The sequence below is a fragment of the Brachycentrus maculatus genome, unplaced genomic scaffold (assembly GCF_059751285.1).
Source record: "Brachycentrus maculatus isolate JH-2025_06_01 unplaced genomic scaffold, ASM5975128v1 h1tg000987l, whole genome shotgun sequence".
NCBI classification, from domain to species: Eukaryota; Metazoa; Arthropoda; class Insecta; order Trichoptera; family Brachycentridae; genus Brachycentrus; species Brachycentrus maculatus.
The window spans coordinates 365,001-391,459 of record NW_028281705.1 but is presented as its reverse complement, the minus strand read 5'-3'; the positions used below and the strand labels follow the sequence as shown (position 1 = coordinate 391,459).

Genomic DNA, 26,459 nt, shown 5'->3' with positions numbered 1-26,459 from the left:
ATTGAGTGCATACAGATATGCACCGAGTGTTTATACGCTGACCATATGGGCACCTTGCATGCACGCTTAGTGTGTACAGATATGTCCCGAGTGACAATCGGTGACCATGTGGGCACCTCGTATGCACGCGTAGCTGCATTGAGTGCATACAGATATGCACCGAGTGTTTATACGCTGACCATATGGGCACCTTGCATGCACGCTTAGTGTGTACAGATATGTCCCGAGTGACAATCGGTGACCATGTGGGCACCTCGTATGCACGCGTAGCTGCATTGAGTGCATACAGATATGCACCGAGTGTTTATACGCTGACCATATGGGCACCTTGCATGCACGCTTAGTGTGTACAGATATGTCCCGAGTGACAATCGGTGACCATGTGGGCACCTCGTATGCACGCGTAGCTGCATTGAGTGCATACAGATATGCACCGAGTGTTTATACGCTGACCATATGGGCACCTTGCATGCACGCTTAGTGTGTACAGACATGCCCCGAGTGTTACTCGGTGACCATGTGGGCACCTCGTATGCACGCGTAGCTGCATTGAGTGCATACAGATATGCACCGAGTGTTTATACGCTGACCATATGGGCACCTTGCATGCACGCTTAGTGTGTACAGATATGCCCCGAGTGTCAATCGGTGACCATGTGGGCACCTCGTATGCACGCGTAGCTGCATTGAGTGCATACAGATATGCACCGAGTGTTTATACGCTGACCATATGGGCACCTTGCATGCACGCTTAGTGTGTACAGATATGCCCCGAGTGTCAATCGGTGACCATGTGGGCACCTCGTATGCACGCGTAGCTGCATTGAGTGCATACAGATATGCACCGAGTGTTCAAAGGTAGCCAAAGCGGTGAGTAGTTGTGATTATTTGGTGAAGTTCATTATTTTATTCCGTCAAGTTAAAAAAGATTATTATCGATAAAGATTACACTATCCATAAAATTAAGAAAGGTGTCTTGAGATGGTTCGGACATGTAGAACGAATGAGTGAAGAAAGAACGCTAAAACAAATTAATGAGGCGAATGTAATTGGGAAAAGGAGCAGAGGAAGACCTAGAAAAACATGGTACGATCAGGTATGCCAAATACTTGAAAGTGGTCAGGTTAGGAGTCGTAACAATCGGCGGGTATGTATGAGGCGATGCATGAACGTGGAAGAGGCGAAGAATGTTTGCAAAGACAGAGTGGTGTGGCGTTCTATTCTCTCTGCCTACCCCTGCGGAGAAGCGGCGTGATGGTTAGTCAGTTAGTCAAGTTGAAAAAGACATTATCTTTTGAAATCGCTTTATTACTGTGAAATACAGCTGGATGTAGTCGGATGTTATCGTAGCGATCCGGGCTAAATAAATCGGGATCCAGTAGAACTGACTCGGGCTAATGTTGCGGTGGTAGGTGGTGCGGTGCGAGAAGAACGAGGGAACTGCTCATTTTGCTGAAAACAGACAAATATTGGCGTTTCACGAAAATATAGTCAAATATCACATGTCATATGCGTATTCCAATACTGACACTGAATATCCATACAGAAGTTTCACTGCAAATAGATGAGTGTAAAGTTACAAACCTAATCAAAAACTATTATGGTATTTTTTGTATTTAACATTAATACTTTTATTTAGTTCTACTTTTAATACCTATTGTATTCTTGCCAGTGCCCTTTACTATGACCTAAATTATATTGTATACCCAGACACAGGCCATGCCTTTGTGGGATCTTTTTTTTATATTTGAATTTATGTCACGTTTGTGTAATGCAAAAGAATTGAAAATAAAGATAACAAAAATAATAATTACCCTTCTGATTCAATTTTGCTCCTGCTTCTATCAGGACCTTCATCACATCCAGGTGACCCCCTTGGACCGCATAAACCAGGGCTGTGCGACCTGTAACCGAGGCATACATCAGTGCAGTCAGATGTGTAAGCTGAGGATACACCAGGCACTCGGACCTGCATCCGGGGATGTGTAACAGTGCACTCACACTAGTAGCCGAAGACATACAACACTGCAGTCGGAGCTATAACCGAGGACATACATCAGTTGATAAAAGTATAGGTTACCCTTTGCGTCTGCTTGGTCCACGAGTGCCCCCGCTGCCAATAATATGTTGACTGCATCCAAGTTTCCCTCTTTGGCAGCTACCATCAGCGGAGAAATACCTGCTAAAGAGAATATACATATAAAACCTTCATCCGTTTCTAGTATTAGATCAGAAGATCCACTTTGTTCAGGAACGTGACTCCTCCTGAGACGTTGGCGCCCAGCTATCCTTCCATCTCTCTGGAGGTGTTCCGGGAAGGGGGTGACCCGGTGGCATCTCGTTATCCGCAATGCATGGGCTCCGTGATTGATCCAACCTTTTGAAACGGTCTCTCCATATGTTATTCTTTCTCTACTCCGTGTGATAGCCCTTTTTAATCACTTTGGCTAGAGATTTTACTATTTATTTCATCATACAAAGTTTCACATAAAACATTGCAACATACTAAATTTATTTTAAAAAAATGTTATGTGAGAAAATTGTGCATACAATCAAATACGCCATGGCCGAATGATGCGATCTATTTCTATCTGCCCACTTCCATTGTCAACTCATGAGTAGTAGTTTGGAGGGTTTAGTGACTTTAGAGATAGTGGAAGCAGGTTGTACAACTTGAGTGCATAATCATCAATGTTCCTTCGACCGAAAGAGGTATACGAGTAGGTATGTTACATTTTGTTTGATGTGTTACTGCGTTATGGATCTTTTAGTTCTATGTACATTATGTATACTATATAGTAAGAAACCGAGTGTTGTTTTATTGCTAACTTGACTAGAGATATCATCATCCACTCGGGTCACGATAAGATTCTACCGAGATGCTAATATGGAAGTCCGAGTACTACAGGGCTCACATTTACACCGGCTGGTTCCAGTGATAGCGGCGTGACATTGTCCATTCTATCTATGATAAATAAACGACTTCCGATGGAATACCATCCGATGGAATAATAATTTCGAGAAATAGAAATACTTTGTGTTCTGATCCACTCACATTTTTATTAACCAACTAGTTTCGGCAACAACCTGTTGCCCTCTTCAGGGTTTCAGTAATAAATGAAACAGGCAGGGCAACAGGTTGTTGCTGAAACTAGTTGGTTAATGAAAATGTGAATGGATCAGAACACAAAGTATTTTTATTTCTCGAAATAATATATCAATATGATCCACAAAGTTAATGCTTTCAATATTAATCAAAAAGACTTCTGGTGGATTTCATAATTTTTTATCCTCTTCCGTAGCGCGTCTTGGCTACCCCATTAGAGGTTACGGGTTCGATTCCCGAAGGGACACAACAGACAAGAGTAATGGTCCACTTAATATCCCTAGGACTGAAGCGCGGGGCTGATCACCTTACCACCTTCTTGTGATTAACGATCAATATAACAGTGCTTGAGCTTGATGAGGCGTGTTATTCTCTCTGCCTACCCGGCGGAGAAGCAGCGTGATGGTTGTTTACCTTTACCTCCCCCTTTTCCTGTTGCCCTATTAGGAGAAGTTGGGACAGAATGGCGGCTGCTCGTCGTCAGGGCCTGTTGTCCAGTTGTCTCCTTCTTCGGGGGCGCCTTGCGGTGTCCATATGCTCCACCTGGGGAGATTAACAGATTTATTGAAGTAAGTAACTTGTTACAGTAAAACCTCAAGGCGTAGGTAAATGTCCCCACTGTGATATAAAATTATAAAAAGTAAATAAAAAATACCAAAAAAACTGACTCCACAGATACAGTTTTGTCCGCAGAAACGTACTCCCGGACAGGTCAAACTAAGTTGATCACATCACAAGTGAAAATGTATCATTTTGAAAATTATCGTAGAAAACTAACTAACCATCACGCCGCCTCCTAGCGGCGGTAGGCAGACAGAATAGAACCCCACATCTTCTGTCTTGGCAAACAATCTTCGCATGTTCCGCATTCATGCATCTCCTCATACGTACCTACCCGCTTATTATTCCGACTCCTGACCTGACCACATTTGCACATATATATGATTAACTGTTCTCCCACTCTCACTTGATTCACATGCCCAAACCATCTCGACACACCTTCCTTAGTTGGCTGGGTAATGCTTATCTCAGCCTTGCACCCATTCCTCGTGTCTAACGAGAGATCACATTCCGACTGCATTCAGTCTTCTCTCATCCTTCTATGCTCCACTTCCATACATTACCGGGACAGTGCTGCTTAGCTTTCCCTGATGGGGTTTTATTTGATAATACTGAATTCAGGGCACCATTTACTCTCCTTTCTACAACTTATGTCTTTATCAATATTGAAGGATTTCATTAATTGATTCGGCAGTCACTTTGTGGTAAAATCTATCCATTGAATCCGATGTAGAGTATGATATTTGTCCATCATGTTTGTAATAGTGATGATTTAGTTTCTCGCACTTAACAACAAGACTCAGTACCCGTGTCTTGGCGGTGTTGCTGCAGGGTTTCCAGGGACGGGGCGGGGCCTGCTCGGGCAGTCAGGGCGTTCTCCAGGTCCTTAACTTTCTGCTCCAACTCGGTCGTCTTGCGTTCTGAGGATCAAACAGTAAGTCACTTTTCATCTCTCTTTGGAAAAGTTGGAAAGCTGTCTTCGTATAAGTCAATTTATTTATGAAGATTCTGAATCAGTACCCGTGTCTTGGCGGTGTTGCTGCAGAGTTTCGGCGTGTTCAGCTTGCACCCTTTCCAGGGACAGAGTGGAGCTACTGGGAGTGGCTAGGGCAGTCAGGGCGTCCTCCAGCTCCTTAACTTTCTGCTCCAACTCGGTCGTCTTGCGTTCTGAGGATCAAACAGTAAGTCACTTTTCATCTCTCGTCTGCAAGTTGGAAAGCTGTCTTCGTATAAGTCAATTTATTCATGAAGATTCTGAATCAGTACCCGTGTCTTGGCGGTGTTGCTGCAGAGTTTCGGCGTGTTCAGCTTGCACCCTTTCCAGGGACAGAGTGGAGCTACTGGGAGCGGCTAGGGCAGTTAGGGCGTCCTCCAGCTCCTTAACTTTCTTCTCCCATGGTGCAGTGTGTTGCAACACCTCCCGTTCTGAGGAACAAATAGTAAGTCGGTATAGTGGGATCGCCAGCCGAGCCTCCTGTTCGCAGTTTGCAGAGAAGTCTGTACGTAAGGAAGAGAAGATGGAAATGAGAAATATGGAACATACGTTGGATCGAAGCTCAAACTCTGCACATTTTTACGTCTCAACTTTCTACATTCATTTCAACAGGTCGGAAGAAGAAGAAGAATAGCACTAGATTTTCCATTCTTATAGAACTAGATTTTACATTCCTATAAAACTATACTCTGCCTCCGTAGTGCAATGGTCAGCACGGTTAGCTACCGTTTTGGAGGTCCCGAGTTCGACTCCCAGTTAAATAAATTTAAGTGATTTTTTCATTCTAATATTTATTCAATATTACCCAGGAGGTGCCTGAAGCGGTGGGCTAATCACTTTTCCTTCATGTGTAAACAACGCTGATCAAGTGTTTGATGCAGTGCCCTATGCACCATTGGTGTGCGGATAAGGGTTGGAAGAAGAAAAAGAATAGCACAAGATTCCACATGTCTATAGAACTACATTACACATTCTTTGCACGATACAACATTAGCTATATCCATAACACGTTCAGTCCAGCAGGTATTAGGAAGAGTCCTCTACTTATTTCCTGTAAAACGTCGCCTCATTTTCGGGAACGGTATTTACTTCTTATGTTTTATTTTGTAGCGTGCACACATCTACTAGTAAATATATTAGTCTAGATTCAAGTAGGTACTTGTTGTGGGTATACTTATGTGAAAGTGTATAGTTGGTAGGAAATGTTTACATTCCACAGGTTGTGAATACATTTACTGGCTTATACTTACTGCCTATTTCCAACTCCAGACAAGCTACTACTTCCTTGCCACCATATCTTTTAGCCACGTCGAGTGGTGTTTTACCTAAAAACATTGAAAATTATAAAATAGTTTCACAAGAGCGGAGCTTGTACATTAAGCCTGGACACCCTCGGCATCTTGGTGCGGAATGAAGGTAGAAAGACAGAAATGACTTGTTCACTGGCAGACATTGAATCGTGTAAGTACATACATAACATAATGGGGGTAATATGAACAATGTGCATTATTCGGGCATTTTGAACCAGCGCTTACCGGAAACTGGATTTTTATGTTGGATTATTATACTCGTGTACCAATGTTCCCATCCGTGAATGTTTTCACTATATCCACACCTATCCGCTACGCAACAAAGCTAATATGAGGAAAGAAATTACAAGTCTAGACGTGTTTCTTGTGTGTGAAGTTGTGTGTGAAAAAAAATTTCCTCGATCCGACATAGATGGCTGTTGTGAACTCATCTGTCTGCGTCACGAGGTCGGCCGATATATCTGCGCGGGAGATTAAAATATAATAAATACCAAACTTAATTGGACTTCAAAGCACTTTTAAAAATATTCCCATTGTGATTCAATTGTTTTATTTCTCTCTTTCAAAATTTTCATTTTTGTACAAAAGTCAGACGGTGACAATTTAATTTAAATCCTGATGATGGTATGATTATTCCGAAACCGGTAATAACGAATTAAATTCGTTTGAAAATGACATAACTAGGCGAAACGATTGTCACAAAATGACTTTTTTATTTGTTTTTCAACTGTAAAATGCAACTTAGTAGATTCAAATAACGAGTGCTTGATTTTAATATATAGACCTTTAATATATAATATATAAAAGGTCTTTATGCACCGTTTGCAAATAAATCTATATTTCTGTTTTTTCTAGTTGGTGATGATTGATGTAACCTATACACCAGGGGTTCCCAATCTTTTTCACCCACTTACAAGTTTAGTATTTTGTCACGGTGCCTTACTTTAGTAAGCTATTGGGAATAGATATAGTGACTATATGTATATATATATATATATATATATATATATATATATATATATATATATATATATATATAATATATATATATATATATATATATATATATATATATATATATATATATATATGTATATATATATATATATATATATATATATATATATATATATATATATATATATATGTATATATATATATATATATATATATATATATATATATATATATATATATATATAAATAATATATATATATATATATATAATATATATATATATATATATATATATATATATATATATATATATATATATATATATATATATATATATATATATATATATATATATATATATATATATATATATATATATATATATATATATATATATATATATATATATATATATATATATATAACGTGGTTATATTTTTCTCTTGTATATTGGGTATTAATAATATGTAAAATGGGTGTATAATAATAAAATAAACAATGTGTTGCTTTGTAATTAAAGAAACGACAATAAAAGTTTATTCTTAATTAATCTTTACAATAATTTTTATATCTATCTGATTCTGACAGTTAATAATATTATCGGAAGTCTTTTGTTTTATTCTGTGCGACGCATGCGACATCTGGTGGTAGAACTGTTTTATGTAGGTACTATTTGTAAGTACTTAATAAAATGTATAGGTAGGTACCTAGGTATTTTATTACATATATATATATATATATATATATATATATATATATATATATATATACATAGCGGTTTATATGTATAGTAAAAAATCTATAATCGATAATCATTCACAAAACTTAAAGCTTTTCCTGTTGGATTAGAATTTCCCCAAAGATCAGATGTGGAACCATCATGGGTAAATAAATGTCAAAATGGTAATGCATTAGAATGCAGGTAAAATATAAATATACCACTGTAATGGTATATTCAATATTTATTCTGAACGTTGAATTGCTCCATGTTTTCAGTATTAAATACTTAGGCATTGAATATTTTCAAGCTCCAAACTGCTGCTCAAAAATCATTGACGATTGAATCTGAAATATATTTGCCAGTTCCAAATATTGGTGTAGTATGGCTTGTAGTCTTTTACAACAACAAAAGTCAAAGTTGCAACTCATCGGTCTGAAAAACCAAATCGTTTACACACACTTGTTGTAGCAGGAATTGTACAGTTTTTCTTTTGGACGATGAGGGTTCAGGGAATGATTTTAAACTCACTGATTCTGTAGTTTCCTGTAAATATTTATTCCATTTTCTTTTAGACAAAGGAGTTGTAACCTTCATTTGATAATCGATAGTTTTTCGATTTGTTTTTGAAGTTTGGCTGTTCTTTCTATGAATTTTTGAAGATTATTTTAAGTCAACAGTGCCTATCGTCATTTTGCTATCGTTTCTATGATCTGACCTCTAACAATCTTCTTCACTACGTCTTTGTTAGTAGCGGGTTTAGCTTATTTCTTGAATATTTGTGGCACATTTTATAAAACTTTATAAAATAAAACTAGAACTTTGTTTTTAAACCACATCCATTATTGGTACTTTTTTCCAACTGGTTTCGACAAAAACCTCGTTGTATTCTGGAATATATATGTACATGTCTATCCCTGAAGATAACAAAGTTCTTTTTGAAACCGGTTCGAGAAATATTCCAAAATAAAAGTGGCTATAAACCAAAATCTAGTATTATCTTATACAGGGTTTAGATGAACTCATTTCGGTTTTAATTAACATAATATTGTATTAAAAATGACTTTAATCGTTCGTTAAGATTATTTTTAACCTAAATTATGAAATGTTTAAAATTCTAACTCGTTTTTTAAGTACAGGGATCCAAAGAAAATTACGGACAGCGCAACCAATTCCTTAGAGGCCGAATACTGGTGGATATAATGACTTACTAAAACAACGCTACCTATTTATAAAAACGTAAAGTGCAACTTTTGCCATTATGTGCTTATTAAGTGAAGTATATTACATATCGTAACATTTAATTAGACTGTCTTTATTACTAAATTACGAAATGACAGCTGGTAAAGCGCAAAAAATGGCTTTTCCGAAAACTTTGAGCTCTGGTTGAGGGCCAAAAGTAGCATCGAATATTTAAAAAAATATTTTTCTCGTTATGTGCGATCCAAAATGCAACTTTTTAGACCGCTTTCATTGTTGAATTCGCAAAAAAATATCATCGGCCCATCCTAACCTGTCCTGTATGTACATTGCGTGTGTTGGGCATATTACTACTGCTACTACTAGTTACACTTACCGAGCTTAGTTTGCAGATCTAGTGCAGCCCCCTCCTGCAGGAGTGCCCGTACTACCGGGAGGTGGCCCCTGTATGCTGCACAGTGTAGTGCAGTTCTCCCTGTAACGGAGGATGTACTGTATATACAGGGTGTACGGCCAGCGCGAGGCCATGTAGCAGGACCCCAATACCTATCCCAGTAACCTCCCCAGCATGTTATGTTCACCAATAGTTTACATTTAATTATCTACTTCTTGGATAATTTATATAGCGCCGTTTTCGTACGAAATCACTGGAAGGGCTTATATATACCCTCCTTTACTTATGTAAATATTTTTATAGGAGTTATTTATTAAAATATTTTTTTACATCTCAACAAAGATGAAGAAGATTATGAAAGTCTGGGTATTCAAGGTGCCTTCGACCGACGTAGGCAGGTTTAAGTGATCACTTTAGACACTTTAAACACTTTATAATCACTAGAATTTTCACTAGTGACATCCTTTGGTATGACGAAGAAGCTACTTTACTTAGCAGAAACTCTTGTATTTGTATGTGAGGTCCGAATCCTGGATTATAATCACATACAGGAGAAATGCCAGAAAATATCCTTTTCATTTTTATTATTTTATCTTTTTTTTTTTATTCATTTAATATATTTAGATTTTTATTTATAACATAATACATTTGAATCATTTATACATATGGAGAACTTTTATATTTCGATTCGCTGTGCCTCTCCATAAAAGAGTCTGTGCTCTTGTGCTTGGAGAGGGACTTACACTCGTGGTTTAATGTTATATAGTAAAAGATATTATAGTTTTTTTTATAAATATTTTTTAAAGATTTAAATGTATAGAGCTTTATTTTTTTTCTTAAGGATTTTTATATCATCTATTTTTTTATTTCTTTAGGGAGTTTATTGAAATGTTTGATTGCCAAATATTTGAAGTTTTGCTGAAATTGCTTGGTGTTGCATTTTGGAGTAGAAAAATCGTTTGAGAATCTCGATGATAAATTTTTTGTTAGATTTAAATAGTTGTCACCCTTTAGTATTTGAAAAACTGCGGTTTTTTTATAAATGGATTCTATATTTGGGACTTGAAATTTTTTACATAATAATTTTGTTGGAAATATTTTTTTTTTTTCAAGATGACTTTAATTATGGTTTTCTGTACTATTTTCACTGAGTTCAGTATGTTGTTGTACGAGCCTCCCCATGCAATAATGCCATACTGCAGTAGTGAGTGAGCGATAGCGTAGTAAACTCTCTTCAGGTTGTCGATGGTTAGTATGTTTCGGATTCTAATGAATCATTTTATCTTATAATTGGACTTCGTGAATATATATAATAATAAAATAATTCGGGAGACTGTTAATATTAGAAAATGCTTAGTTAATTTCATTTTTAACGTTTTTTAAATTCCTATTTAATTTAGAAACTGTGACAGTTACTGGATTATTCACCGTATGGATGATACCAATAAACATGATAAATGTCTTATCTTATGACATGGCATCTGTCGTTTTATACGAAATAAGGCGTATATCTGAGCATCCCAGGGCTTACGACCTGGCATTTGGCTGACTTAAGTGATCACTTTACGTATGTGCATTTATACCCCTTCATGGTGTAGGCCTCGTGGCCTGTTTTTAAGAGGGATTAGCCTCCAGCGAAGTAGATTCCCAGCTGTGAATCCATCTCTATGGTGGTCTGAACGCGACTCGTCTACCTTGGGGTTGGCCGTGCGATGCAAAAAAGTGCCAAATGATGTTTTTACCACATATAACTAACTTAAAAAAGTTAACTTACCACATATATAATATTTACCACATATATAATATTTTATACACATCGGAATCATCCTACGTCTCCGGATCGACTTTGAAATAATAATGTTTTTTGGTTTTTTTTGTAATAAGGTAAAAAATAAAAAATAAATTCATTAACGATAAAAAAAACTCTAGTCTTTAGTAGACTCAAATAATCAGTGCATTTTTAGCATTTAATATATATATAAGTATATTTGCAAATAAATGTATATTTCCGTTTCTGCTAGTTAGTGATGATTCATGTAACCTATATACCATGGTGTCCTGTATGTACATTGCGTGTGTTGGGCATATTACTACTGCTACTACTAGTTACACTTACCGAGCTTAGTTTGCAGATCTAGTGCAGCCCCCTCCTGCAGGAGTGCCCGTACTACCGGGAGGTGGCCCATGTATGCTGCACAGGTTAGTGCAGTGTCCCCTGTAACGGAGGATGTACTGTATATACAGGGTGTACGGCCAGCGCGAGGCCATGTAGCAGGACCCCAATACCTATCCCAGTAACCTCCCCAGTATGTTATGGTCACCAATAGTTTACAATTTATTTATTTATTGTTTCGGCATTAACTTTGTGGTAAGACATGTGACATCCGAACTAAAATATAAAATATAAAATTGTTCTATAAGTAAGGAGAGGGGAAAGTTAGGAGGAGGGGGTTAGTCAAGGGGCGGAGTTTGAAAACAAAGGAAAAATGGAAAGCAAAGGTGAATAATTTTGAAACAATATATTATTTAATAAATTATTATTAGAATTTAGGTTTTTTCGGATTTCTAAATTTTCAAGATAATTCATAATTTGGCCTTTATATGGAACAAGGTGTATTCTATATTCCTTATTTATAGAACAATTTTATATTTTAGTTACTATACAGACCTGAATGATGGAAGATTAACTTCCGAAACATGTAGTCTATAATAAAACTCAAGTGGTAAAAAGCTAGTAGTTTCTTTAAACATAGTTTACATTTAAGTATCTATTTCGTGGATAATTTATATGAAATCATTGGAAGGGCATAAGTAAATACTTATTCTTCACATCATTTCATTAAATTTATTTATGAATTATTTTTTTCCGTCTTTTTTTAACGTTTTGAAAAAAATGGATCTGAATTTTAATATAATAAAAAAAATTCACTCTGCATAAGGTCTCTACCTCGTCAGCAAGAATGTTTGTAATTTCAGATTGAAACCCTGCTGGAATAAAAATTGTACTTTCTGTATACTGTTCAATGACTGAGATATACGGTGGAACATTTGTAGGAAAACGTTTAAAGAACACGCAATGAACACATTTATCATTACATAAAATTATTAAATATAACCTAATTTTGTTCAAATATAATTGAAATGTCCACAAAGTACACCTCCGCAGTGTAGTGATCAGCGCGTTTGGCTACCCTGCTGGAGGACCCGGGTTCGATTCCCAGGGGGGTCAAAATAAATATTGGTGATTTTCACACTCATATTTATTTGAGTAAATAAATATTAATTTAAATTGGACTACAAAGCACTTTTGAGATTCAATTGTCTTCTTTCTCTCTTTCAAAATTTTCATTTTTTGTACAAAAGTCAGACCGTAACAATGTCACAAAATCACTTTTTTATGTGTTTTTCAACTGTAAAATGCAACTAAGTAGTTCAAATAATCAGTGCTTGTTTTAACATTTAATATATAAAAGGTCTTTATGCGCCGTTTGCAAATAAATGTATATTTCCGTTTCTGCTAGTTAGTGATGATTCATGTAACCTATATACCATGGTGTCCTGTATGTACATTGCGTGTGTTGGGCATATTACTACTGCTACTACTAGTTACACTTACCTCCTTTATCCTGCAGATCTCCTGCAGCCCCCTCCTGCAGGAGTGCCCGTACTACCGGGAGGTGGCCCCACAGTGCTGCATGGTGTAGTGCAGTTCTCCCTGTAACGGAGGATGTACTGTATATACAGGGTGCACGGCCAGCGCGAGGCCATGTAGCAGGACCCCAATACCTATCCCAGTAACCTCCCCAGTATGTTTTAGTCACCAATAGTTTACATTTAATTATTCACATTTAATTATCTATTTCTTGTATAATTTATATAGCGCCGTTTTCGTACGAAATACTCGAAGGGCATAAGTTAATACTTATTGTTCACATCATTTCATAAAATATATCCATCAATAGGTTTTTTTAGTATTTTTTTAACGTTTTGAAAAAATTGATCTGAATTATAATATAATAATAAGATTTTCATTCTGCATAAGTTCTCTACCCGTCAGCAAGAATGTTTGTTAATTTCGAAACGGAAAACGTTAAAAAAACACGCAAAGAACACATTTATTACAACATACATATATTATACTCAGATATTATAACGTTGTATACAATCATCAAAGCAATTTTCGAAAGCCCTGAATTGCCAAAACTGATATCATTCTATGTACCGCCACGGCCTAGTAGACCATCTACTTTATTCTGCTGTCCAAATGCTCGGACGGTAGCTCGCTTTAATACTCCTATACTAAGATTCCCAAATACTAGTAATGAATATGCCACCAATATACATTTCTACAATATATCGCTTCATAAATGTAAATCGGCAATAACTGACTTATTCCTAGCCCATAGAATGTCACGTTTTGATTGAAAACTTAGTTTATTTATGTTTTTGTTTACTTTCAGCATAATATTTTATTTTTATAGCATATATATATATTTTTTTTTTTATAACATGAAAGTAGTTGAAGACAACTTGATGAATCGATGTGTCGCAATTGATATATTCTTTCATTCTTATTATGTAAATGGTACAATAGTACCGTATATATCAAAAATTAAAAAAATAAATAAAATTATTAAATAAACCCTTATTTTGTTTAAATGAAATTGAAAAGTTCGTTAAGTACACCTCCGTAGTGTAGTGGTCAGCGCGTTTGGCTACCCTGCTGGAGGTTTCGGGTTCGGTTCCCAGGGGTTCAAAATAAGTATTGGTGATTTTCACTCTCATATTTATTTAATATCACCCTGGACTGGTACAAGAAGCGCGGGGCTGATCACCTCATCTTCTAACATTAAAAAAATGCTTCCAGTATTCGAAGCATTGCACGATAGTAAATAAATAAAACATAGTACAAAAATATCACAAAACACCGTGTTATACAATCACTTGTTAGTTAATTATAATACCCTTCTCGTTCCACACAGTTAATAAATATAATAATTATGAAAAAAGTTTATGATAATTTAGATCGCCTAAACTGATTGAACATACTGAACGATACTGAGACCACGCGCCGAGCACGAGCCGACCGGAAGTATTCACGATAAAGTTGACACTAAATAAAAATAATTTTGATATTTTATGACAATAAATCAAAGAGAACTAATTCATCTATGCCTCAAACCAAATTTAAGTGCAAAAAATTATCCATAGGTGTTGATATAAGTACGTAAAGTTGAAAAACGACTATGCATGCGATCTGCAGTCAACGGTACCTTTATAAAAAACGACAATAGATGCGATCCGCAGCTTACGGGTTAATTCTTGGAACTATCAAACCTTCGTCGTGTGTAAATCGTGTAACATGGTTGTGTACTAAAGGATTTCGATATTTTTGTCTAGTTTATTGTTCAACGATGATACTCATCCACAATATTCCACGTACCGGCAGTAATTTTGAATGTTTATATTTCAAGGTGGATTGTCCCTTTGCTTATATATATGACTGGGCACAATTTTTTTGACTATGGAATATTGCAGATTTTGAACCATTTTTAAATTTGTTTTCGTCGAATGTCCCCAAGACTTTATTCCATATCTTAATATGGATTCTACTAAAGAACAATTGAATCTATTCTCAAAGGTAGAATATATACAGTAATATTCGCCCACTTGTATATCATATCGCTTTACTAACATCACCTATTATTGCTACATTCCTCGGTTAACTAGTTCAATAATCTTGGAATATCTTACCATCCCAATCTGTCCAGTTTACGTTTATATTATGTTGTTTAAGGAGAGTGTTGACCTTCGCCACGTCTCTCTTTTCTGCTGCGTTCAGTAAATCTTTTCCGGACATCTGTGAAATAATATCATTTAATTATAATATAATACAGCCATTCTATCATAAAGTTCAACATACATTAGTAACAAAATACAAATAGAGAAAAAAATCCAAATAACTCCATATTGAAAAAAAAACTAGGCCCTAAAATGGATGTGAATTTATTCAGAAACGATAAAGAGATGACCCCAAAACATTAAAATTCACTTAAATTTTCCTTTAATTTCTGTAATTCGTAATAAGGAGATCATGTTTTATCTGAATCCAGAATCAAACTCTTCGGATGTTCTCGAACAATAGGTACAAATAGATATTGTAATAGGTAGCACAGGCAGAATATTGACTTACCGTTTTGTGGTTGTGGGTCTAGTGGTCCTGGCGGTCTTGGTGGTCCTGGTGGTCCTGCTATGAGCGAATAACGCCCAAAGTGGTATTTTATACTCGACGCGTTATCTCGGAGAATGCTATCTCCCTGACTAAGACAGGGCCGGACGACACCGGAAACCCAAATATCCAACCAAATGCGCATTCACAATTCTTTAGCGGACTAATATTCTCCTGGTAGCTGCCGATGATGTTACAGCAAACTCGGACAGTGGCGTCACGTTATACTCACCTACAAATGTAGAAGATTCCGAGAATTCGTATTCCACACCTACGCGGGCAGCATTACAGAGAGTCGGCTGTAGTCTCCTTGCACTGGCATTCTGAGTGAGCGCTTTTACAATACTCACTACGCCTAGTTCAGTCTCTAAAACTTGCCAGTCAGTTTGAAGTTTACTGTCGAGAGATGGCTTTCCATCGTCGTGAAAAATAAATGGTTAGCAGGCACATAAATGTGTGGCGGATGATGTTTCTTTAAATGTTATACATACTATTTGAGAAATAAAATAACATTTCACATGCTCAAAAGTACATACATAAGATTCCCGGAGAATAATTAGAATCGCTTATATTGAGACGGTGTTGGGGAAAGAAAAACGTGAGAGTACTATTAAAGGGAGTAAGAATCAAGAATGGAGTAAAATATACGATAGACGCTAGCTCACCTCATCTGGTCATCCCGAATACCACACTTTATTAGTAAAAATAAAAATTGAATATTTTGTCGACAAGAGGCAGCCAGTTACATTGGGTGTAGGCTCATTTCGGGCTCAATAGTCCATATCGGCTACGCGCGTATTTTATTACGTGTTGGCGAATTTTTCCGCTGATAATCGGTTCAGTGTGACTGCGACTTGGAGATGATATCAATTACGATCAGCGTGATCTCATGCATAGGGAGAATGTAGAAAGGCGTTATATGAGTGGTGAAATAAATATTTTTTACGAGAGTGGTGTTCTCTTGTGGCTCCGTTCGTTGCGACTTGACCCACAGAAATTCTCTCCTTTGTTTGGAGAGCTCAGACACAGCAAAGGTATAACAGGAGGGAATGTATCGTCCCTAAATAAATGGGTCGGAGCATCTAGAACGAGGGACCCCCGCAAACGGTATTCCTGTTATCGGGTCAACTCTTTTTACATAATTGTCGGCACATGCTCAGGCCGCGGGAGATGGGAGTCTACTACCAAACCCAAATATTACGTCACAGTTTGTGCTCCAGGCGATCATTCCCGATATTTACATCCTGGGAAACGTTTCCTTCCAAAAAGAAGGTTTACTTACATCACTGTCGACCTATTAACCTTTCCCGTACTGATCATCCAAAATCACACTTGATCCGAAGCGGGGTACCAAAAGACCTCGATTCATACATTATTGTATGAAAATCGTAGTACGCAGCTCGCAACTCGCCGCCAGCCGAGTCACATATTATATACGGGAAGGGGATAGACCATGATCGGGAAGGTACGGGGGTTCTGCAAGGAGCGCAGGAATGGTGAAGGGCATTGTAGAAAATTGGGAATAAGGTGAGCGCTGCGGTTCTGGAATTGGTGCAGACGGTCGGTAAGGTATTGCGCGTTAGTCCAGATAGCGTCTTATCACTTTACAGCAGAATAATTCGAAAGATTAAGATAAACTTGTTTTTTTAAAGGTTTAATAAATTAATGCGAAGATAAGATAGTGAATAAGAATTTGATACTAATCTTGGAAAAGAAGAGTAATCAATCAATCAGCACTTAACGTCATTAATGCATAATCTATTTATAAATAATATATTTTTACAACATTTAGGGTGTTCAAATATTTGTTCACAAATATGTTTTTGGCAAAAATTAATAAAATAACTCCTTAGCAGAGATAATCTAGATTTGAGAAGAAGAATTTGGACACACTGTTGCGAATAAAATAACTGGTAAAATTTTGAGCTAAAAATGAAAAGGGCATTTTCTAGCGTTTCTCGGGTAAGTAAATATAATCCAGGATTCGGACCTCACATACAGATGAAAGAGTTTCTGCTTAATAAAAAGCTTCTCTCATCTCACCGTAGATGTTTCCAGTGAAATTCAAGTTAATTTTTAAAAAATCAAACAGTTTGCTTCAAAATTAATCAATAAAATAGAAGTTCCAAGAATTTGAGTAGTGTGGTTGTCAATCACGGGTGAAATGGTGAATGTTACACGAGTAACACTATTTTAACTATACATGGGTATGTAACAAAATTTTGAAAAAATTGAGAATTTATTGTTTAATAAAATAAGGTCAAATTGTCTACTACCATTGGTCGGAGAACTCCATTTTCTAAAAATAAATAAATAACCGTATTTTTTAAAAGTGAAACTTCTTAGGCAGCGATTCAATGAACGATAATTAAAAGTGAGATGTGAAGTATAGTAGGCACATTTCGTTACATGAGAGAGAAAAAAGATAAAGTAGAGAGAAGGAAAAAGAGAACTATACATTCCAACGCCACGGGAGTGGAGCGAATGTGGTCGACGTAGCTCGGCTGAGGTTGAGTAAGTAATATTTATCATAGTGTTTTGTGATTATTTATGTGCGTGTCCTGTGATTGTTTGATTTATACGGACATATAAAGATCGAATCACGGACATATATCTCATATTTTGGTATCACAAACCATTAATATCTGTATTACTAATTGAAGCGCCACTAAATGACCTAGTAAATATGAAATAAACAGGATAATAAATTTCTCTTATTCTTTATTTTTTTAAGAAGTTTCACTTCTATCACGTGTACGGTGCAGCACGCTCAATAAAAAAAATGTTTCGTTTACGAGTAATTAGTTCGGTGCGAAAAAGCACAAACGGTGTTTTTTCGACAGACAATCTGGATAACATACTCGTAATATTGGAACGTTTTTATTAGTGTCATTTGAAATAATTACTGCTGAGGCGCCATATGTCGTACCTACCTATATACCTAAATATATATATTTAAAAAAAAAAAATATATATATATATATATATATATATATATATATATATATATATATATATATATATATATATATATATGTTAAAATACCTAGGTACCTACCTATACATTTTATTAAGTACTTACATATAATACCTATATAAAACAGATCTACCACCAGATGTCGCATGCGTCGCACTGAATAAAACAAAAGACATCAGAAAGAAAAAATAAAATATTCTGAACTTTCAGAATCAGATAGATAGATAGAAAAATATTATAAAGATAAATTACGAATAAACTTTAATTATTAACTTTAATTACAAAGCAACACATTGTTTTTTTTATTATTATACACCCACTTTACATATTATTTACACCCAATTTACAAAGAAAAATATTACCACGTTATAAAACGACAATAAAAGTTTATTCTTAATTAAAAGTGTCATTTGAAATAATACGATGCCGGTCGTAAGCCCTGTAAATGCCCAGGCTTCCATATTCTTCTTCGTCTGTGTTGAGTGTAATAAAAAATAAATATAAAACAAAAATGTAATATATTTTTATGTTGGGCGAAACACGCTGTATTTTTAAAATGTCAACCCCTTGGCTACCGGGACTGTTGGGGTCACCATGCTGGAAATAATAAAATAAGCTTAAATAATTCAAAAGTTAAATGTTTGTCGGATAATTATGCTCACCTGTGCCATTATTTTATGTTCGCCTAAACATCTCTCGGAGTTTGGTTAGCTAAATGTATGCATTGTTATACAGAATCGCTAACGAGTAAACGCTACTAACAAGCACTGCACAAACAACTCCGAACTAATTGACGGCATTCGGTGTTGAAAGAAATAAAGTAGGGGTGCGAGTAATAAACAAATTATTTGTATCTTTATTGTTTGAGTTATGCAATATACGCTTCATACTTGTATCAATTCATTTGTTTGTTTGTTTGTGTTTGGTTGGTTGAAAGATATTTCTGTTTAGCAATAAGCCCGCCAATGTACTTATTTCTTTTCAGTTCGTAAAGTTTAAGTAAATGAATGGCGTAGTGTTGTATTTATATTTTAAATCAAACACTAGTATAATACCCTTAATTGAGTTTCGTTGCATTACACACGACTGGTATAAAAAAACAGATGTTTTCATCAAGATGATGAAAACAGATGATTACAAAAACTAACGAATTTTTTTTGAATTACCTAGTCCAAGTGACTCTGAAATCTAGCTACGGCTTATGCAACACCGTTTATCATGTCCCTACTCAGGCTTCAACTTTAAAAGTTTCATAGCCTATGCCTACTTGTGAGTAGATTTACTCTTTATGTTTAAAGTTACTATAATTTCATGTAATTCATGAGTGAAAATTCTAGGCAAAAACACTCGCTATCTCGCTAGAGGCGTGAGTTTATACATTTCAAAGATTGTAAGTTAGCAGTGAAGTTACTTAGGTGTATGATTTTAATTCTTGATTTTACTCAGGTAGTGAATTTACTTGTTTATTCTTATATCTATGTGTATACTTACATTTCTACCTAATACTTACATTGCGCCTAGGAAGGCAACCTGCTTAACTTAATATTACACTTAACTAACTTATGATTAAGTAGTGTCTGTGTGCGGGCGGCTGGAATGGGCGGGCTCGTCGGGGGGGGCGGCAGGTCCAAGTGTGTTGGTGATATGATAATGTAGTGGAAGTCTGTATTTGTACCTATAGGGCATTAACGAAGCATCCGTTCCATACGAACCGAGGTCGCAAATGAGAAGATTTCTTTGGTGTTTATTTGTGTTTGCTTTTTGCGCGTTGAGTGAAAATTTCAAAAAGCATTGTTTAATTGTGTCGATTTTCCGGCAATCGTGTAAAAACTAACGAACAGAAAAATATTCAGTTATACACGTGGGGTGGGCGGGGTTATAACTAGAAGGGCGGGGCTTAGTTAAATGGGAACATGGACAATAATGGTGATGTATTTTGGAAAAGCATATTATTCTTTGTCCTTAGTTTTTGACTCCAAAAGTCTCGGTAGGCAAAGGGTAATACGCGCTCTTATCGTGACGTTATCAGTAGACATCAGGTGATGGGGCAGCCATTTTTAAATGGAATTTGCTCTAGTCCTACGTGTTGATTTTTCCAAACGATATTTCCTAATCTGGTTCCATTATAAAAATAATCTCTTGTCATTAAATGATAAATGTGTTATCAATGTTCAAACAGCGACTTTAATAAAGGTGGCGCAAAACTAATCACCCTATCGGAAGATGTTAAAATTTTGGCAAACGGCGTTGTACGACAATCATATTTGGCGTTTGTAAACTAGACAGTTGCAGTATATAAACAGATTCAAGGTAGCGCAAAATTAATCGCCATATCAGAAGATGTTAAAATTTTGGCAAACGGCGTTGTACGACAATCATATTTGGCGTTTGTAAACTAGACAGTTGCAGTATATAAACAGATTCAAGGTAGCGCAAAATTAATCGCCATATCAGAAGATGTTAAAATTTTGGCAAACGGCGTTGTACGACAATCATATTTGGCGTTTGTAAACTAGACAGTTGCAGTATATAAACAGATTCAAGGTAGCGCAAAATTAATCGCCATATCAGAAGATGTTAAAATTTTGGCAAACGGCGTTGTACGACAATCATATTTGGCGTTTGTAAACTAGACAGTTGCAGTATATAAACAGATTCAAGGTAGCGCAAAATTAATCACACGATTTTTTTGTATTACCTTTTTTTCAAGTAAAAAAACAAAATCGAATAATCAAAATCTTTATTTGGATCATAACAATTTTTCCTGTCAAGTAGCTTCCACCAGTGTTGATCAATTTGTTTGTATACTGCAGCTGTCTAGGTCACAAATGTCAAATATGATTGACGTATGACGCAACTTGCAAAAATTATAACATCTTCCGATAGGGTGGTTAATTTTGCGCCACCCTGTATGTGTGCTGGCACACCCGTGCTGATTTTAACCTTTATTATTTTATTGGATTAAAAAAACTATCTGGCAACGCTCATGGAACAAGCATAGGTCCACTCTCGTCGGAATCTCAAAAGCTACTGCCGCTCAGCCCGCTAGCTAGCGAGAGAACGATGAGCTTCGAGCTCCCCACGCTTGCACGGTGCAAGTATGCAAAGGCGAGATGCGAATATAGTGTCGCGGTTCCTGCACACTCTTCACGCGCTGTTTATATATAATACTTCAGATGTACCCGATAAATTCTGATGATTATTAATATTATTTGTTTTTGAATGAATGCGTAAATATGTTATGGAGGAATACCTAAAATCTCAGCCTTGTATTTACTGTATTTATAGAGATATTATGGTTATTAGAAGCAATGTGTACTAGGTACACAACACCGGGAAGGGAGGGGTAAATGTTGGAGCTAGAATGATCCATTTGAAAAGTAGACAGAAAGCTGCTGTCGATGCTGTGCTTCTTACCGATAGATTACCACTTAATGCTGGGGTTTGATTTATTTTAAATTTTTAAAAAAAACAACAGTTTTATTTTTTAAATGTTTTATTCAGAGTTCATCCACGATTCAAATAAAATGTAATACATGTGCGGCTGAGCCGAGGTCGAACACGCGCTAGCGCATGTCCGACCTCGGCTTGATAATGTCTTAATAAGAGGAAACGCGTCATGTTATCATATATCGCTCACTCCTTTCAAGAAGGTCATAAATCGAAATTTGTCAATTTTCAGTTGTGCATGTTTTCAGAATGCCCAGAAAATGTACTATATCCTAGCAAAAGAGGCATATTTCAAACTTAATATTTACCCGCTACAGGGCAGAAAGTGTTGTTTTTGCATTTTGAAGAAAAGCCATTGTTTAATTATTTTTTTTAAATATACTAAATATTTTTCAAATGGAGAAAAAACCTTCAAGTTTTACCTAAAAAGATCTGTTGCACAGTAAAAAGTTCAAAAAGTGGCTTGATATTTATTTTTAAAACATTGTGTTATATTTTAAATCTTTAAAAACGTTCTCCTGAAAAATCAAGTTTTTTGATTTATGACGTTCTTGAAAGGAGTGAGCGATATGTGTAAACAAAAGTAGAATTCAATCCAATAATCGTGTCTAATTTTGGGTATAAGTATTACCCAACAGGGATTATATTTTCTCAATATTATCAATATTTAAAACGTAATTTTCTTTTGTGTCATCGCCCGTAACCGGCGTCGGTTACAGTCATAATAAAATATTTATAGTGATTTTAAAACAAAGCAACATTTTAATCATAAAGTATAAAAAATAAAACAACATTTCAAACATTAAATTATTTATTTTTAAAAATTAAATAAAAATTGTTCTATAACAGCTAGCCGCAAGGAATGGGCCGAAACAAGTTGTCCGAGGCGTTGACTCTCAAAACCGGCTTGCTCCACTTTCAAATCGGCAGTTACAAAAGTCGAAAATTCTGAATTTTAGAATCTGTTAACACTTGATTCCACGTTTCCGACGCAATCCCTGCCAAGGTTGCTAACATACATCGACGGATCGCAGAATCGTCCATCAATTACAACCTATTATTGACATCTCAACATAGACGAAGAAGAATATGGAAGTCTGGGCATTTTTACGGGGCTCGCGACCGTCATAGCGATCACTTTACACACGTGTAACATTCACCAATTCTACCCACGATTGACAACCACACTACTCAAATTCTCGTAAATTATACATGATCCAATTTTGAAACTTTATGATGGTCGTAAGCCCTGTAAATGTTCAGATAGAATTGTATAGCTATTTTAGGACCGTCGGTCTATTTAATCTTCACATTCGTTTGAAAATGCCATAACTAGGCGAAACAGTTGTCGCAATATGAATTTTTATGTGTTTTTTGTTAATAAAATACAACTTAAAAGACTCTAATAATCTGTGTTTGATATAACAATTAGTACATGAATTAAAATGCAGTTCTAAAAATTAAACGTCAAATCAATAAATTCCATATTCATCTTCATATATGTTGAGATGTAAAATAACTCCTATAATTGAAGATAATCCAGATCTGTGAACAAGTATTTGCAACATTTTGAGTGTGTTCAAATGCTTGTTCACAAAATCTGGATTATCTCCAATTACAGGAGTTATTTTCACATAATTTTTTAGCGTCTCATCAAAGATGAAGAAGAATATGGATGTTTGGGCATTTACGGGGCTGGCGAATAGTCTGGTTTAAGTGATCACTTTACACACGTGTTGCATTCACCAATTCTACCCATTATTGACAACCACACTACTCAAATTCTCGGAAGTTCAATATATATGAACCAATTTAGAAACCTTGTTCTTGAATCACTAGAACTTCACTAGAGACATCTATTGGTGAGATCACTTAAACCAGCCTATGACGGTCGTCAGCCCCGTAAATGCCCAGACATCCATATTCTTCTCCATCTTTGATGAGATGATGAGAAAGTGTGTTAGTTAGTTTAGTTAAGTTGGTCGCTATGCGGAGCTGGCCGGGTTCGGGCGTGGCGGCCTCGCGGGTGCACGCCGTGACTGCCGTAGCTGGCCGCGCCGGCTCCCGTCACTTGGCGACGCCCACCAGGGCCGGCCGCACGCACCGCTCCTGCAGCTTGTAGCCTACCTTGCTGACCACGACCACCGTGCCGGGCTCCGCGCCTTGCACCTCCTGCCGAAGCAACAACAGCGGTGCAGTGGATGGCGTGTCTCGTTCGTGTAAGTTAGGAGGTGGATTGTTGGCTGATGTATCAACTGTCCTTCGTGTGTTAACGTTCAAGATGACACTGCGTTTATATAATGAAGTGTGAATTCCTCTCCAAAACATGTCTAACATATATCGTTATTCTCAAACTCCACCTCCTAATCTACTGTAACTGCAGACAGTTGGTAGAATTCCATATTGAATTGGTTGAAGGTTTATTGGATTGAATTCTACATTTATTTTTTTTCATTTCATTCAAACCCTTTTCCGCACCCCAATGGTGCATAGGGCGCTGCATTATATAAACAGTGTTATCTTGATCGTTAACACGAATCCGCTTCAGGGTAATATTGAATACATATCAGAGTGAAAAGATCACTTGTGTTTATTTGACCCCCCCTGGGAATGGAACCCGGGACCTCCAGAATGGTAGCCGAGCGTGGTGACTATTACACTACGGAGGCGGACAATATAATGCTCAAGTAGTAAAAAACGAGTGAACTAACTAACTAACCATCATACCGCTTCTCCGCAGACTTAGGCAGAGGAATAGAACGCCACACCACTCTGGCTTTGCAAACATTCTTCGCCTCTTCCACACTCACGCATCTCCTCATACATACCCGACGATTATTTCGACCCCTGACCCGGCCGCTTTCAAGTATTTGACATACCTGGTTGTGCCAGGTTTTTCTCGGTCTTCCTCTGCTTCTTTTTCCAACTACATTTGCCTCATAAATTTGTTTAACCGTTCTTTCCTCACTCGTTCGTTCTACGTGTCCGAACCATCTCAACACACCTTTCTTAATTTTGTCGATAATGCTTATCTCAGCTTTGCATTCCTTCCTTATTTCACTATTCGCACATCTATCATACATCGTTTTGTCGCCCATTCTTCTGAGAGATCGCATTTCGTCTGCATTCAGTCTGCTTTCATCCTTCTTTTGCCAGCTCCACGTTTCACTTCCATACATTAGAGTTGGAACCAGGACTCCGTTTTTGCGATAACCGATAAATAAATAAGCATTATACAGTGAAACCTCTACCTAGCATTTTTAAAGGGACCTATTAAAATAAACTACGAATGCGGGAAAACAATGAATGCGGGATTAAGAGGTCAATACGCAAATATATACGACCGAGTAAAGATACCGTCCTCCCAATCTGCATAACCATTCGTAGGCTAAAATTCTAAGAAGAATACATGTTTCAGATGCAAATGTATTTATTTAAAAAAAAATACAAACCTGAATAGATTTTAAAAAATACTTTTGTTTTTTAACTGTTTTATTTTCGTAAGCCAATAGTGTATTTTCGGCTTTGCAAATAGTATTTTTTTCAGCGTCGGTTATTGAATGTGAATGTAGAAAGTTTTCTTTCAAAGAGTGTGCACGTTTCTGGAGATGCAGGTACAGGCAGCGGCTCCTTTTCATCAATATCGACCTCTCCTGCTATCGGTTACACGAGCTTTCCATAGTTTCTATCCCATACGTTGCCGTTGAATGTAAAAAAAATGATAATAATGTAAAAAAAAAAACAGACAAAATGTATCAAATATGCAGCTTAATTCAAACGATAAATGGTGATAGAGAAACAATCGATGCGGTTTAGTTTAGTATGAAATTAAGTCGGGAGAGAGGAAATAAACGACACATCCAAGAAAACGATTATACGAGGAACGATAGATAGAGGTTCCACTGTAGTTCATAATTTAGCCAAGAGACGCGCTATGAACGCCAAAATAATAACTTCGCTGGTATCTCCAAGACGAACTGTCAATGCAATCATGCAAAAAAAGTCACGCAGCGAAGGGTTAAAAAATAAAATTGACCGTGTGGTACGTTTCCAGGATAGAGGGGGACGAGGCGGCGACGGAGCCCTCGTCGCGGCTGGCCGCGTACGTCAGCTTCGGGGGGCTGCTCATGCGACTGCAGGGGGACGCCAACAACCTGCACGGCTTCGAGGTGGACCAGCACATATACCTGCTCATGAAGAAGCTGGCCTTCTAGCCCCAAACAAACCACCCATCGCAATGCCATTCCAACCCTTCCCTTAGAGCGCTTGCGCACTACGCGGAATCTCACTTCCAACCCTTATCTGCACCCAACGGCACCCTTATGGCACTACGTTGTACAGATATTTTATTCATTGTTTCGGCATTTACTTTATGGTAAGACATGTGACAATGATTAAAGAAAACACTGGTTTTTATACCACTTGAGTTTTAATAAAGACTACTAGTTTCAGAAGCTTAACTTCCATCATTCAGGTCTGAATAATAATTAAACCATGTCCGCTCCCTAGGTGGAGCATATGGAGTCCACAAACTGTCTCCAAGGCTTTTCTGTCGGCTGCCA

The 26,459-nt window shown here is 36.7% G+C and overlaps 1 protein-coding gene across 1 annotated transcript in view; it reads right to left on the bottom strand.

Annotated features, from left to right (window-relative positions):
• Positions 1 to 1,287: 1,287 nt before the first annotated feature.
• Positions 1,288 to 26,459, bottom strand: part of LOC148299715 (uncharacterized) — a 78,939-nt gene continuing 53,767 nt past the window's right edge. The window contains exons 6-13 of the mRNA XM_088275773.1: positions 5,912 to 5,986; positions 4,934 to 5,092; positions 4,688 to 4,834; positions 4,474 to 4,587; positions 3,521 to 3,649; positions 2,081 to 2,182; positions 1,815 to 1,904; positions 1,288 to 1,452 (exon numbers count right to left, since the gene is read on the bottom strand). Coding sequence (XP_088131899.1) covers positions 1,445 to 1,452; positions 1,815 to 1,904; positions 2,081 to 2,182; positions 3,521 to 3,649; positions 4,474 to 4,587; positions 4,688 to 4,834; positions 4,934 to 5,092; positions 5,912 to 5,986 — 824 coding nt within the window. The 3' untranslated portion in view covers positions 1,288 to 1,444. The remainder of the gene's footprint in view (positions 1,453 to 1,814; positions 1,905 to 2,080; positions 2,183 to 3,520; positions 3,650 to 4,473; positions 4,588 to 4,687; positions 4,835 to 4,933; positions 5,093 to 5,911; positions 5,987 to 26,459) is intronic.